Source organism: Ambystoma mexicanum, chromosome 8, assembly GCF_040938575.1.
Source record: "Ambystoma mexicanum isolate Mex_15411 chromosome 8, UKY_AmexF1_1, whole genome shotgun sequence".
NCBI lineage: Eukaryota > Metazoa > Chordata > Amphibia > Caudata > Ambystomatidae > Ambystoma > Ambystoma mexicanum.
This window is the reverse complement of record NC_090929.1, coordinates 447,743,228-447,757,020: the sequence shown is the minus strand read 5'-3', so window position 1 is coordinate 447,757,020 and position 13,793 is coordinate 447,743,228. Positions and strand designations below refer to the sequence as shown.

Below are 13,793 nucleotides of genomic sequence, written 5' to 3'. Positions count from 1 at the left end.
CTATCCTAACCCTAAACCAGGCAATGAGCAACACTACATTTTTGGCTGCTTCTCAGCTGCATTTTGGACTACCTTTTACTTGGTAACTTTTTCACTGCAGAGCTATTTTCACCACAACCTTTTCACTGGCTACATTTTTGCTGGCAACATTTTCACTGGATACCAAATTTGTTTCCTCACATTTTGTGTACCAGGTCTTCAATGTTCAGCTCTTTGGCAAAAGTGCTTTATAAATCAATAAATACAAGGGGCGTGGCCAGGGTCCATGCTTTGAGAACGTGGCTGGCGTGAGCGCCTGCTTAGAGCCTTTAAATTGATCCTTTCAACAGTATGTTTTAAATGGCTGCTGCATGATTCTGTGTATATTACAGCTGTTGCAGTGTTTGCTGACTTTTGGGTGGTCCACTGAAGATTGCAGGAGCCTCCCGACGAATCATCAAGTGGCCCGACGGTGATTGCGGAATCCAAAATGGTGGCCGCAGTGATGTGGCTTGAGAACTGAAAAGCCATCAGAATAGAGGCCGTGGGTATACCAGTGGTGTGATCAGTGTGACCGTGGAGGTGCCCCCCACCCGGTGCTTGAGATAGCAGAAGGCAGCTGAGCTTGCATTGAGCGGCCCAGCATAGAGGAAAAGCCCCGTTGCTGCCGGGAGAGGGGACAGAGTTAGACGGGCTACAGCACTGATCGGGGAGCCGGGAGCAGGGTCATGCTGTGGAGCGCGTTGTCCTGCCCACCTGGTTTATACCTGTGGTGTGGGTCAGGAGAGGAAGGCGATCCTGTCGCACAGAGGTAGCAGAGCCACGAGCCATCCCCGGGTGCTGCGGATCACTGCAGCAGCACCCGCACTGCAGGGAAGGCTCCTGCGAATGTGCTTATGGGGGCCATCATCATTGGATTCAGAGGCAGCCGCACTGCTGTGATGGGGCCTCTCCCTGCACTGCCTCAGGACATGTTCCTTGTTCGCCAGCGAATTGGATGGAGGAGCTAAAATGAAGGAGCAATTTAAAGGCACAGTAAGAGGCACACTAAACTACTGGGTCTGATTTGATAAAGCCAGCAGAGATTAACTATGCAAGGAGGTGCTCAAATAAAAGTGGAGTGCTCCTGCTGAAGAGGCTAAGAGACTGAAGACAAGTGGTACACCAGCCTAGGCTGTGCGCCAGAAACTGATTTGGCGCAGGTTTGATCACACTGGAACAGTGGTGCCATGCCCAGCCGATCTACGCCTGACATATGGTAAGAGTGGCTGCTCCTGCAGAGACAGAGGAGCCTGCAGAGATTCTGCTGGTGTCTACGGTTATTGTATAGCGGTGTTGATTAACAGTAGGACACTGGGAAACTTTGAGGTGACGAGGGGCATGCTCCCAAAAGGTGGTGGCTAGCTCAGGAGTGGATAGAAGGGGCTGTGCCCCATTGCTGGGACTCGTACAGGCAGACAACGCCCTGTGTGGGTCTGCTGTTGGACTGACAAGCACTGCCCTTGCTTAGTCATCTGCACTGGGTTACTTCTAACATTGGGACTCTCCTGAGCAGGGGGCTTGAGGGTGCCTCCTTCCTGTGTCGAGCTGGACTTATACAACGCCCCTGCCCCCCATGACCCCGCCCTCTCTTTGTTCCCGTTTACTACCTGGCTGGCAAGCAGAGACATGTGCTTGGTGTAAACTCCACGACTGACATTCCTGGTATGAGGCTAAGGGAGGGAGCCTTTGTCTGCAAATTGTCTCTTCCGCCTGCCGACCCACAGCACGCTGCATATAGCCGAGGATAGATCCTACCACTTCTTGGTATGCTGGCCACCAAACCAAAAGGGGGTAATAAAGGCCCAATATTGGAGCCTTTTGCGGCCAAAGGGAGACACCTGTATCCAACCCCACTGAAGGAACCGGAGCAGATGGACGAGATGCTGGCGTCCGTGGGGACTCATGAGGATACGATCCTTGCTGTAATCGTGGGGGTCCTGGACCTTCTCCTTGGAGGATAAGATTGAAGAAGCTAAAGTGGATCTACACCTCCTGAGATAAGATGTCCGGTCTCTGGTGGAGAGGGTTACAGCTACGGAATTGTTGCCGCAAGAGACTGCGACAACTACCACTGACATGGAATTGAGAGTGAAGGCACTGGAAGCTAAAAATGCTGAACTGGAGATGCGTGACGAGGACGCTGAGGGGAAGGTCATGCAGAAATAGCATCCGGCTGCTGGGTCTGCCGTAGGGGGCTGAGGGATCAGACCCAACCTCCTATATCGGAAACCAGATACTACAAGAAGTAGGACCCGGACGGCTATCGCAGGGATTCTCTATTCAGAGGGCACACCTCTTGTTGCAGAAACATACATCACCAGTAGACAATCCGTGGCCCATAATTGCCAGGGTCCTAAATTTTGAAGACAGAGAGGTGATTCACAAATTCTCCAAAGAGGGAAGCACTATTCAACAACGCAACTCGATGATTGCAATTTACCCGGATTACACACCGCAGATCCAGAGAAAAAGGATCATGTTTGTCCCTACAAAGGAGAGGCTCCACATACAGGGTCTTAAGTATAGGCTTGTCTTTTCTGCCAATTTGATGGTGCTTTACAAAGGGAAGGCACTCTTCTTTGAAACTCTGTAAGCTGCCAATCTGTGGATGGATCATAATGGCATGTCAGATAAGGCCTCAGAAGACAGCTTGGACAGTAGAAGGAAGAACCCCTGAACTAGTAGCAATGGGACGTGCAGTAGTTTACAGAACACTATTGACACTTACAACATTTCTGCTGCCGGGGCAGCCGCTTCGTAGCGGGAACATAGAACTTCTGTAAATCCTGGAGGTTTCGTCCAGTTGGGATGGGTGTGCCCGAACGGCTTGATGCTGTTGATCGTTGTTCCTGCCCTGTTAGAAGGGGAGCTCATTTCTTGTTCCAATATGCTTGGTTGTTCTTTGGTGTGAACGTTGGCATCTTGGGTACTGAAAGGTGGTGGGAGGCTGGGTGGGAAGTGGCGGTTGGTGGGGCGCTAAACGTAGGGCTTCTATACATACATGTGGAGCGTGGGAGCTGGAGGAGTACTACTGTGGGGTGGATGCTGCACACCTAAGACGAGCCCTGAGCTGCTGGCAGGGGCATTTATGTGCTATTCAGATGGCAATGATTAAGATATTGACCCAGAACATCAGGGGTTTAGGCAGTGGAGTAACTTTGCTGAAAATGTTGGGGGGGACATAACATCTGAAGAAAAGGTGCCCCAGCCAAATGAATGGGGACAGAATGGTGTGCCATGAAAGTTGGGCGGGACAAACACCCCTGTCCACCCCTAAAATTATGCCCATGGGTTTAGGCTCCACCCTTGACAGGAATCCGCAATCACTCGATACCCACCTTCTTTGGCCTATTGGGCAACAAACGGGCCCGCATGAGAGATGCTCTGTTCCTTTGGGGTGGGGATTTGCCCTGGAAAGATCAGATTCCATGCAGACCAGGTAATTGCTGACCTCTGAACCCCTTAATACTGTGCTGATTGATTGAACGCTGGTAGACATTTGGAGGGAACAAATGAAATGCGAGCGGATGGGGATACTCATATTACTCAGCTTCTCATAGACTTTATGCCAGGATTGATCTGTTTGTGGAGGCTGAACATTTGGCTGACTTCCCAGGAGCGGAATATATGGGGCGCACTATTTCAGATCACTCTCCTTGGATGGTACATTGGGATATTCGCAGACCCAGACCGACGGTCCCTATCTGGCGCATCTCAGTGGAGCTACTGCTCGATGACGCCTTTAGGGGCCAATCAGAAGATGTTCTCACTGCCTTCCTAGCGATCCATGTGGGCAGTATAGCTAGTTGGGGAACAGTATGGGAGACTCTGAAGGTGGTTCCCAGAATGGAATTTATTGCTGGAGGATTAGGAGATCGCTGCAGAAAGACTTGGGGGCCTTGGAAGACCAAATTCACATTATAGAATCAAATGATGTCACAGACCCCTCCATTGAAACTGAACTTCATCTATTGCGCACCCAATGTGTAGGAGCATGGGAGAGACTCTGCAAATTCGATGACACGGTACACACGGCACACATGCATGAGGGGGACAAATCTGAGAGACTGTTGGCATGGCTGTGTAAAGCGGAGCAGTCCCGGTGAGCAATCACGTTAATACACAATGAATGTGGAACTCCTTGGTGGTCTCAAGTGGAGCTACATGACCATCTTTAGTGCGTTCTATAGTCCCCTAGCGGGACTGCGGCGATGTGTCACTCGAGATCTGCAATATCTGGGGCTGCAATGGGAGGTCAGTATGTTTAAATACATGGGAATACACATAGCTCATACATCGGAGGAAATGCATACTAGGAACACGGTTAAGGTGGTGGATGGGGTGAGGCGGTCCATCAAATTTCTTGGGTAAAATGCTGCTCTCTCTTCTAGGCCGAAAAGCATTAGTAAAAATTACAATATTGCTGTGCCTGCTTTACTTCTTTGCAAATGTGCACTATTATACTGCATCAGGGTTTTAGCTAGACACTAAACTTAGAGGATTCCTTTGGGGGCAGGGCAGACAGAAAATCGCCTTGAACACCCTCTGCATGGCTTATGAGGACGGTGGGGTGCAACTCCCATGAGGTGAGCTCTACTATTGTGCTGCGCAGCTTCAGTATGTGGCAGGCTGGCTATCGGATGTCCCTACTATGGAATTTAAGCTGCTGCTGGATATGCTGCGCCCGGTGGTGCTGAAAGAAGCCTTGTTGGTCACAGAGTCCTGTGTAGGCCGAATGAGGCTTTTGGTTAGGCTTGGGCAACAGGTATGGGTAAGAACGGTGAAGGTAGTGAAATTATAGAATCATTACTCGCCACATGTTCCCATGACGGCGGATGTATGCTCAGAGCTAGGTGAACTGGCGGTAGGTGGCCAGGCAATGAGATGAATTTAGGGCTCACCACATGGGGGTACATGTACAAGGACAGGGTTTTCAGGGATCTCAGGGAGTTGACTCATACTGAGGGTCTCCCCAAGGGCCACTTCTTACAATACCTGAAGCTTGTGACAATGGCAAAAAAGAAGTGGGCGACCTGGCCTGAAGAACCGGAACCTACAGAGCTACTAGCATTGATGTATGAGTTGGAAGATGGCTGGCGTCCGGTATCTCGTGTGTGCGGATGTCTGCTAAGTGCAGTCAGTGTGCAGAGTATGAGAATGAAGGCGTTGTGGGAGGCGGATTTGGGGCAGGAGTTAAGAAACACTCAATTGAATGCTGCGTTGTTTTTTTGTTAAGAGGTTCGCATGCAATGCAAGGTTTTGCCTCCTACAAATTAATGTACTGCATACAACGTATATGACACCCAGTCGAGTTGCTAGATTTGACTCTGCTTTTCCACCTAGCTGGCCATGGTGTGGTGTGGATGGTGCAGACATAATTCACATGTGTTGGAACTGTATGCGGGTACAACCATTTTGGCACCAGATAAAGATGGGGTGTGATAATGCTGGGATCACATGCTACCACTGGGAGCTGGAGGAACGTTTGCTGGGCATGTGATTAAATTAATGGATTTAGCATGTTTTTGAGCTAAACGACATGTAGCTATGGCCTGGAAGCACAAGAGAAGGGTGCAATATTGTCTATGGTACAAAGACTTTGCAATATAGAGTGCGGCAGAGACCGCAGCCTGTATAGGTCTCTGAGAGTTGGGCCTCGGGAGCCTGTGAAGAATGTTGAGGTGTTGAATGCATTTCTCTTAGCGATGTTCAACCAATCAGATGGCAAACCGTGGTGAACCCCAGATTGTGGTTCCCCTTGCTACTGGGGCGCCCCCTAGGTTAGGGACGCATTACAGTTGTGAACTGACCCCCACCCTGTAAAGACTGGAGGGGGTTTCTGTACTCCTGCCCTCTATATGGAAGAGTAGAAGCACAGAGAATCCCAGCCAAGGTTCCCTGTTGTTGGTAGCAATGAACGAGCAACCAAGGCTTAAGCTCTCAGTGGGTGATGTGGGCTGGTTCTTAAGTACAGTGTAGTCCCCCAAACCCCCACAAAGGAATGTCCACACACTATTCCATGTGATAACACAGTTCTTTATATAAATAAGGTTCAGAATAACACACTTTCTGCTTTGGCAATACTAATATGATAAATATGTACAATGTGTATGTGGTACCACAGTTAACTCTTGGCTCCTTTAAAATGCAGCTACTGCTGACAGTTTAAAGGACATACATGTCCAATAGCAATGTGAATCAACATCAGACATACGAAGGAAGACAAGTTAGGTTAAACCATTTGCAGAATAGTTTGTCCCACTACCATGAAACAGTTCTGTGTGAGGATACCCCCACCTGTGCAACCTGTAAATAAAGTGTATCAACATACCCAGTTCATATATATTTAATTAGTCTTGTTTCCTGCTACAATGTTCTACTACCCCAATGTACCTGAGTTTAGCAGATTTTCTTCGACGGTTCATTGACAAATCCCTCGTGGTGACCTCCCTTTAAAGCAGGAGTCACAGCGCGTCGAGATTACTCAAAGAAAATGTGTACACTGTTATCGAGAGAGCAGCTTTAACCTTCACGGTGCTCGTCAACGATCGGTCGTGGATGTCCTGTGAAGATGAGGCATGCAGTGCACCTGGATGACAAGAGTTCGTTGCCGCAAAGCAGTTCGACGAAGAACGTAGGCCTGGCAGCGGGCGTCGTGTGTCAGCGTTGGCGTCGACGGTCAGGACTTGACCATGGCTGGCTTTCGAATCTTTGTTGGTCTGTGTGTTTGTGTACTTCTGGTGGTGGGAAATCCACCAGCAGATTCTCCTCCGCTCATCGACGACCTCGACTTTCTCCAGTGGGACAAAGCGGTCGACGATGATGGCAAGGGAGTCTTTCGTTTCAATGTCTTAGGCAATGGTGGAGCGTTGCGCCTTCGGTCGTCAAGCAGCATGGCATCAAGCTGTCCCAGCTTCTGGGCAACACGAGTCGACAGGCTTCCAGCGGTTACGGTGGTCCTCTGAACCCTGGTCGACGATGATGGACTTCGATGTCTGGGTGCTTCACTTCAGGATTCCTCAGAGGTCCCTGTCTCCTGTTGACAGTCTTTCGAGACTGGCTTCCAGGGTGCCTTTGGTGAAGATTAGCTTTTGCACGATGTTCCCTCATAGCTCGGGAAGAGGTCTCCTAGTCGTGTCCTCTCTTGGATCAGTCCTCCACAGCTTTCGGATTGGGCCGAAGGAAAGCAGCAGCAATTCTTCTTCTTCTAGCTGGGCTTCAAGGATAAGCAGGTTCAAGCTTTAACTTCAGCTTCTGAACAATTTTGGTAAGTGAGAGGTCCCGATATACTGTTCTGTCTCTCATTCACACTGCTGAGCCATGCCCAGGCAGCCAATCATTCAGAAGAGCATTCACGCAGGCAGGCAGCAAATCAGGGTCACAGTGCATTCAGACCAATCACTTCCACCGAGACACCCATAACAACGAATGTGGATTCGGGCAAGCCTTTCCACACACTACACTGCATACATGTCAGTTTTGGGCGGGGATGTCTCATTCTTTGTGTCACACACACAGATACCAGACACCCATAACATGAAGTGCATATTGGTCACACACCCCATTCATCCGGGTCCCACTCAAAAAGCGTACCCACAATAGACAGTGTCTGGGAAGGCTCCAGCCAGTCTGGCCTGGACTTCCCCACAATACCATATATGGTTCTTCCACACAAAAGCCAGTCAGGGGAAGGGACAGAGTCGGGGCTTTCCAGGACTTTGGGAAAACAAGGTAACAGGTGATAGAAACCAAGAAGCCACAAGGGCCATCTTGCTTTCTATCAGGAATCCACTGATTCCTATGGCAGGGCCTGGGTATCCCAAAATGGGGGATACTCAGAACACCTGTCAAATTCAGCATGGCGCTGCCACCAGCCCATAGCCTGCTCTATGGGCCACCGACAGATGCCCACAAACATACAGTAGGGGTTGAGCGTTGTACACACACCCATGGGTGCCATAAGAGTATCCCAAGGGTCTGTTCACCACAACCAAAAAGAGGAAGACCTGCACTGCCAGGAGTCCTGTGCAGAAAACAACACAGAACACACATGATAAGGGAGTACAGGGCAAGGCCACAGAGGCCCTGTCCAACCAATACATTTCCAGCATCACACACCCAACAGATGGATAGAAGGAAATCCAAGATGCTCCATTTTTATTTATTTTTTTTGTTCGTTGTTATAATTTGTTATGTCGACTTTGTGATACTGACTGTGGACTATTTATTGAGATTGCATATACCAATAAACAGATCTTGATATAAAAATAAATCAATAAATACAAATCATGTTACTTTGTTACTGTAAATGTAGAGCAACTTTTGTTCCTTAAATTGAATATCCCGCAAACAGGTCACATATAAGTGAGTATGAATTAAGGGAGCTCAATCAATTTTCCTTTCTGATTTTTTAATAAATGTATTCATAATCTATGACTTTATAAATACACATGAGATCACATGTAATGGGGTGTCCTGATTTGTTCATATAAAGTGGTGTTTATCATGCACTAGAACATGTTTCGTTAAAAATAAATTCTTCTGCTCACTCATCCGCTTCTGCTGAATACTTTGGCCAACTATTCGGTATTCAGACTGATGGTAAATGTATTATTCGGTGCACCCCTAGTCCATAATATGTTAACTGGAATCAGCTCGCTTGATGATTGGGGTCAATGTTTCAATGCTCTAATTTTGGGATGTCCTACTCTAGTTTTTGAAATACACTGTGCTTGCTTTTTTTGGGCGATTGTAGGTATTTTTTAAAGTTATTTTATGCGGGTGAGGTCTGTAGATTCGAGGTATTCAGAGGTTCAGAGATTTGGGTTTGGTGGTTAGAGTGCTCTGTTTTAAGGGGTTCAGTGGTGTCTTTGCATAGTGCATAGCACAGTGGATTTAAAGGGCTTGTTATGTTCCTGCTTTAGGAGCAAGTCATTGGAGGATAGGCGGATACAGAAGTGGGGTTTGGGCATACTTACAGCGTTGATTCCAGACAACTGCTGACCCATGTTCATAACGATGATGGAGATGAGCTGCCAGCGCAGAGAGCGGAAGCTGCATAGGTTCAATACTGACAGGTGTCCCTCTGCCTTTTCTGACTCGTCCTCCAGGCACATCTCCCGTATCTCGTCATCCACATTCTCGCAGCCTCGTAGACGCTTCAGTGCTGCAACCCAGGGTGTGGGAGACAGAGGAACAAAGTTATACACCCGACTACCGCTTTCGACCATTGTGCCAAATGTGACCACAACTTCAGCTGCATGAAACCCTTGCTTCCTGCCCCATCAAGGCAATGACCACAGTGGACCCAGGCACTGCTGATTGAGAGGCTTTGAAGCGGCGGAAGCTCTGATATTAGCAACAGTCGTCGCAATGCATAGAGGAGACTGAAGGTGAGGGCTTTACCGTCTTGAGCCATCAGCCTTAGGTGGAAGGATTACAGGAATCCCTTTGTGGTAGTTCACCCAAGGCCCTGTGCTCAATTTAGACATATGAAGAAAAAAAAAACAGGCTATATTTAATGTGCTAGAGCTTCAATGAAATAACATCACTTTATAATTATTGTGTGAAAAAATACAGAGTTCGCTGATCATATACGCTAGATTCTTGCCTGCCCTATTCCACTGCATCATTGGATCTCTAGATTACATGCAACACTGGTTTCTAAATACTGGCTTACACTTGTTTCACACTACAAGACTGACAATATTGTCTATAATGCAAGCTTCTTCAGGGCCTGAGCTGAGGCATCCTAACCCATCAGTATTAAGCTTCTGAGGAGATCTGATTTTCTTCCAACCAATCTTTAAAAATCACTGCCTATTGATTCATGAATGCGATGCTGCTCTTTTGAATCGATCATAGAGGATCAGTGAATTCAGGTTTTTGTGCACGATGATAAGGGTATTCAGTAACGGTGTACTGCATTTGCCTAGGTTTTCTTTCTCCATATGTTTTGAGTGTGGGATTGCCTTGATAAATTCAACTAGGTTTCTTCCTGCATTATTCTGGCATTCCTTCTAGGTCGACTCCACCCTCATTGTGCATGAAATATATGATTGTAAGTTCTGTATCTGTGTTGTAACATAATCTGTAACTAGCCAAGTATTTCAAGTAACCTACGCTTCGATACCTCCAGGTTTGGGCGTGTAACAAATGCAATAAATAAATAAATTAAATACATTGCTTTGGTGCCGACAATGACGGGAGCCAATAGCTGCTTAAATACTCATTTTGATGCACACACACTAAAGCGCTGTGTTTCTCAAATCACCAGTGATTTGTCACTTTATGTAGACATGCCTCTGAATTCAGGAACTGAAATAAAAAATAATTCAACACTAAACTCCAACCACACGCAGACTGCCTTGGGAGATTCCTGACCGGATACTCGTTTCCAGAAAAATATCTATTTAGGATATGAATTTACCATAAATGTTGTTTGACTGTTGAACTACAGAAAACCAACTTGAAATACCAATTTGAAACAAGGTACACATTAGTGAACATCAGGGGGATGTCAAGAACAATTTCTCAAATTACGGGATCAGTATAAGTACAGGTTGCTAGCCTTGAAGACGACCAGCGGCCGAAACACGTGTCGGCTAATATTAAGCACAGAGAATTAATGGTTCAGCTCAAAGATTACATTTTCAATATTACAATGATACATTGGCTTTCACTAATTTATGGATAGTACTGATCAGTAGCGTTAATTATTGACAAGCGCAAAACTCTAGGTAGCCAATTAACTATAATCATCTTTTGAGGGGACAGGAGGTGAGTCCCTGCTTCTTAGAGTTTACAGCTATCTGGAACATATCACTTGACCTATAAAAATTCAAATTCAAATAATACTTTCCCAAGCATGCAAGATGCTCAGTCAGCCCCCGACCTACACATTTTGACTACCCGCCAAGGTCTGCAAGCTATTTACCCTCCTGTGTCTGTTGTTTATCCAGTCCTGTTTTTTCCCTTCTATTCGGGCACAAAGCCTTTCATTTATAGCAGAAAGATCAACCTACAAGTAGCAGAAAGCAAAGAGTAAAATTGAATTAGCATTTGATATGGGACATCTTGCGATCACTGGATCAAGTGACTTACAAAAGATGAAGGACAGCTCGAAGTCTATGGACCAGGTTGACAGGCATACCTGGGATCTCTGGAGTGGATGCACATATCACATCTGAAACTGAACAACTTGAAATGTCTGGACTAGATGAGCTGCTCACATCTGACGTGGGAAGAGTTAGGATAAGTAGGCAGAGTGAACTACTCATTGTTTAATTGGGGCAACCTGACACGGACTCAGTGAGCTACTCACACCCAGCTTGAACAACTGAAGGTTTGTGGACAGGATGAATGGAACTGAAGTGTTTCGGCTGGATTGGAGACACAGCCCTCAGCAATCGTGCACAGATACCTTTCTTGGCCTTGTCTCCATCGCCCTTCTGGATTAGGGTGTAGCGGGGACTCTCAGGGAACAAGGGGAGGACGAGCAGCTCGAGGACCGCAGGGATCCCAGTCAGCGCCAGCAGAATGGGCCACCCTGCAGGACAACAGACAAGAAAGTTAGCTTCAGCACTTCATCCAAAATAAATAGGTACCTCCTCTATGCATCAAATCCGAAAACCTAACCTTGTCACAGCAATGGGTCTGTTTTGAATTTTCAATGAGATCGTGAGGCAATTCTCAAAACGTTTTTGACACAAATGTTGAGATGCACTGGTGCAAATGGTGAGATGCACTGGTGCAAATGATGAGGTGCGCTGGTGCAAGTGATAAGGTGCGCTGGTGCAAATTATGAGATGCGCTACTGCAAGTGATAAGGTGCACTGGTGCAAATGTTGAGGTGAGCTGGTGCAAATTATGAGATGCGCTGGTGCAAATTATGAGATGCGCTGGTGCAAGTGATGAGGTACGCTGGTGCAAATTATGAGATGCGCTGGTGCAAGTGATGAGGTACGCTGGAGCAAATGTTGAGATGCGCTGGTGCCAATTATGAGATGCGCTGGTGCAAATTATGAGATGCGCTGGTGCAAATGATGAGGTATGCTGCCCCAGATGATTAGGCACTCGAACATCCCATCATTTTCACACACACAAAAAGATGTGGCCTTTTTTAATGGTCATTTCAAGTTCCACGTCGTAGAGTAAAAACTCCAAACCAGATGAACATTGAAATGCATAGAAAACAAAGATATTCCCCAGGGTCTGTTTGTATCAGGCATAGGGGAATGTGTGTTGCATTAAAGGGTCATTCCTAACCTTGGCATCTCTTTTTAAGTGGAACAGCAGCAACATGAACGGCTGCTGTCCCACTTGCATTTCCATCCCTCACACAGGGATCGTTTTTTTTCTTTGTTTATTATTTCACAGTAATAGGTCCTTCAAGGTCCTGTCACTGTAAAACGGGCTCCCAGCATCCACGTTGTTGCTAGGAGCGAGTTATACTTGACTGCTGGGACTGGGAGAGTGCTTCAGACACTAATGTGTGCAAGCGGGCTAGCCAATGTATCGTTTGTACTGCTCTCCAGCCCACAGCCCTCCTGAAATTCACAGGCTATCTTTGAGAATAAAAAGGGTTTTATGTGCTTTAGTTTGAGAATTTGTCTCCGCGTGTGTATTAAGATGTATTTGAAATGTTTGTGTGAGATGACGACTGTGGAAGGTAGTTCTTTGCACAGAGCGCCATTGTAGGCAGCAGAATTCCCAGCATGCATCCCTTGCTTGCCCCTGGTCAATCTGTACTCCCAGTTAATTTCCCCGCTCACACCTAACATCACCTGGTCCATTTTCTATTGCACAAGTCTACTGTAAGGCACCCGCTCGCAGGATTGTCCTGTTCACTGTTTCTATGGCCGAATGGGTTTCTTGCCGAAACACCATGTCCTCCTCAATGAATACAATACATACAGTAAACACGAAGGAAGCTGTGGGTGCGACTCAGAAAGGATGAAAGCACAGCTTGTTAATACTTGCGCCAAGAGGCACAGCCAGTTAATACTTGCACCAAGAGGCATGGCTAGTTAATACTTGCGCCAAGAGGCACGGCCTGTTAATACTTGCGCCAAAAGGCACGGGTAATTAATACTTGCACCAAGAGGCACGGCTAGTTAATACTTGCGCCAAACGGCACGGGTAATTAATACTTGCACCAAGAGGCACGGCTAGTTAATACTTGCGCCAAGAGGCATGGCTTGTTAATATTTGCACCCAGTTATTACTTGCGCCAAGAGGCACGGCTAGTTAATACTTGCGCCAAGATGCATGGCTTGTTAATACTTGCGCCAAGAGACAAGGCCAGTTAATAATTGCGCAAAGAGACACAGCCAGTTAATACTTGCGCCAAGAGGCACGGGTAATTAATACTTGCACCAAGAGGCACGGCTTGTTAATACTTGCGCCAAGAGGCACAACTAGTTAATACTTGCGTTCAGTTAATACTTGTGCCAAGAGGCACGGCTAGTTAATACTTTGCGCCAAGAGGCACAGCTTGTTAATACTTGCGCCAAGAGGCACAGCTTGTTAATACTTGCACCAAGAGGCACGGCTTGTTAATACTTGCGCCAAGAGGCATGGCCAGTTAATACTTGCGCCAAAAGGCATGACCAGTTAATACTTGCGCCAAGAGGCACGTCCAGTTAATGCTTGCACCAAGAGGCACGGCTAGTTAATACTTGCGACAAGAGACATTTTGTAAAAAGTGTATCAAAGTCACACCCGCCTCTATTGTACGTGCATCAATAAAGCTGGAGCTTGGAGTGTTGGAC

General features: G+C 47.1%; 1 protein-coding gene across 1 annotated transcript in view; it reads right to left on the bottom strand.

Moving 5' to 3' along the window:
* The window catches only part of SLC2A5 (solute carrier family 2 member 5), a 307,480-nt gene that overhangs the window by 145,271 nt on the left and 148,416 nt on the right, over window positions 1–13,793 (bottom strand). Inside the window, exons 7-8 of the mRNA XM_069610031.1 lie at window positions 11,444–11,569; window positions 9,000–9,187 (exon numbers count right to left, since the gene is read on the bottom strand). Coding sequence (XP_069466132.1) covers window positions 9,000–9,187; window positions 11,444–11,569 — 314 coding nt within the window. The remainder of the gene's footprint in view (window positions 1–8,999; window positions 9,188–11,443; window positions 11,570–13,793) is intronic.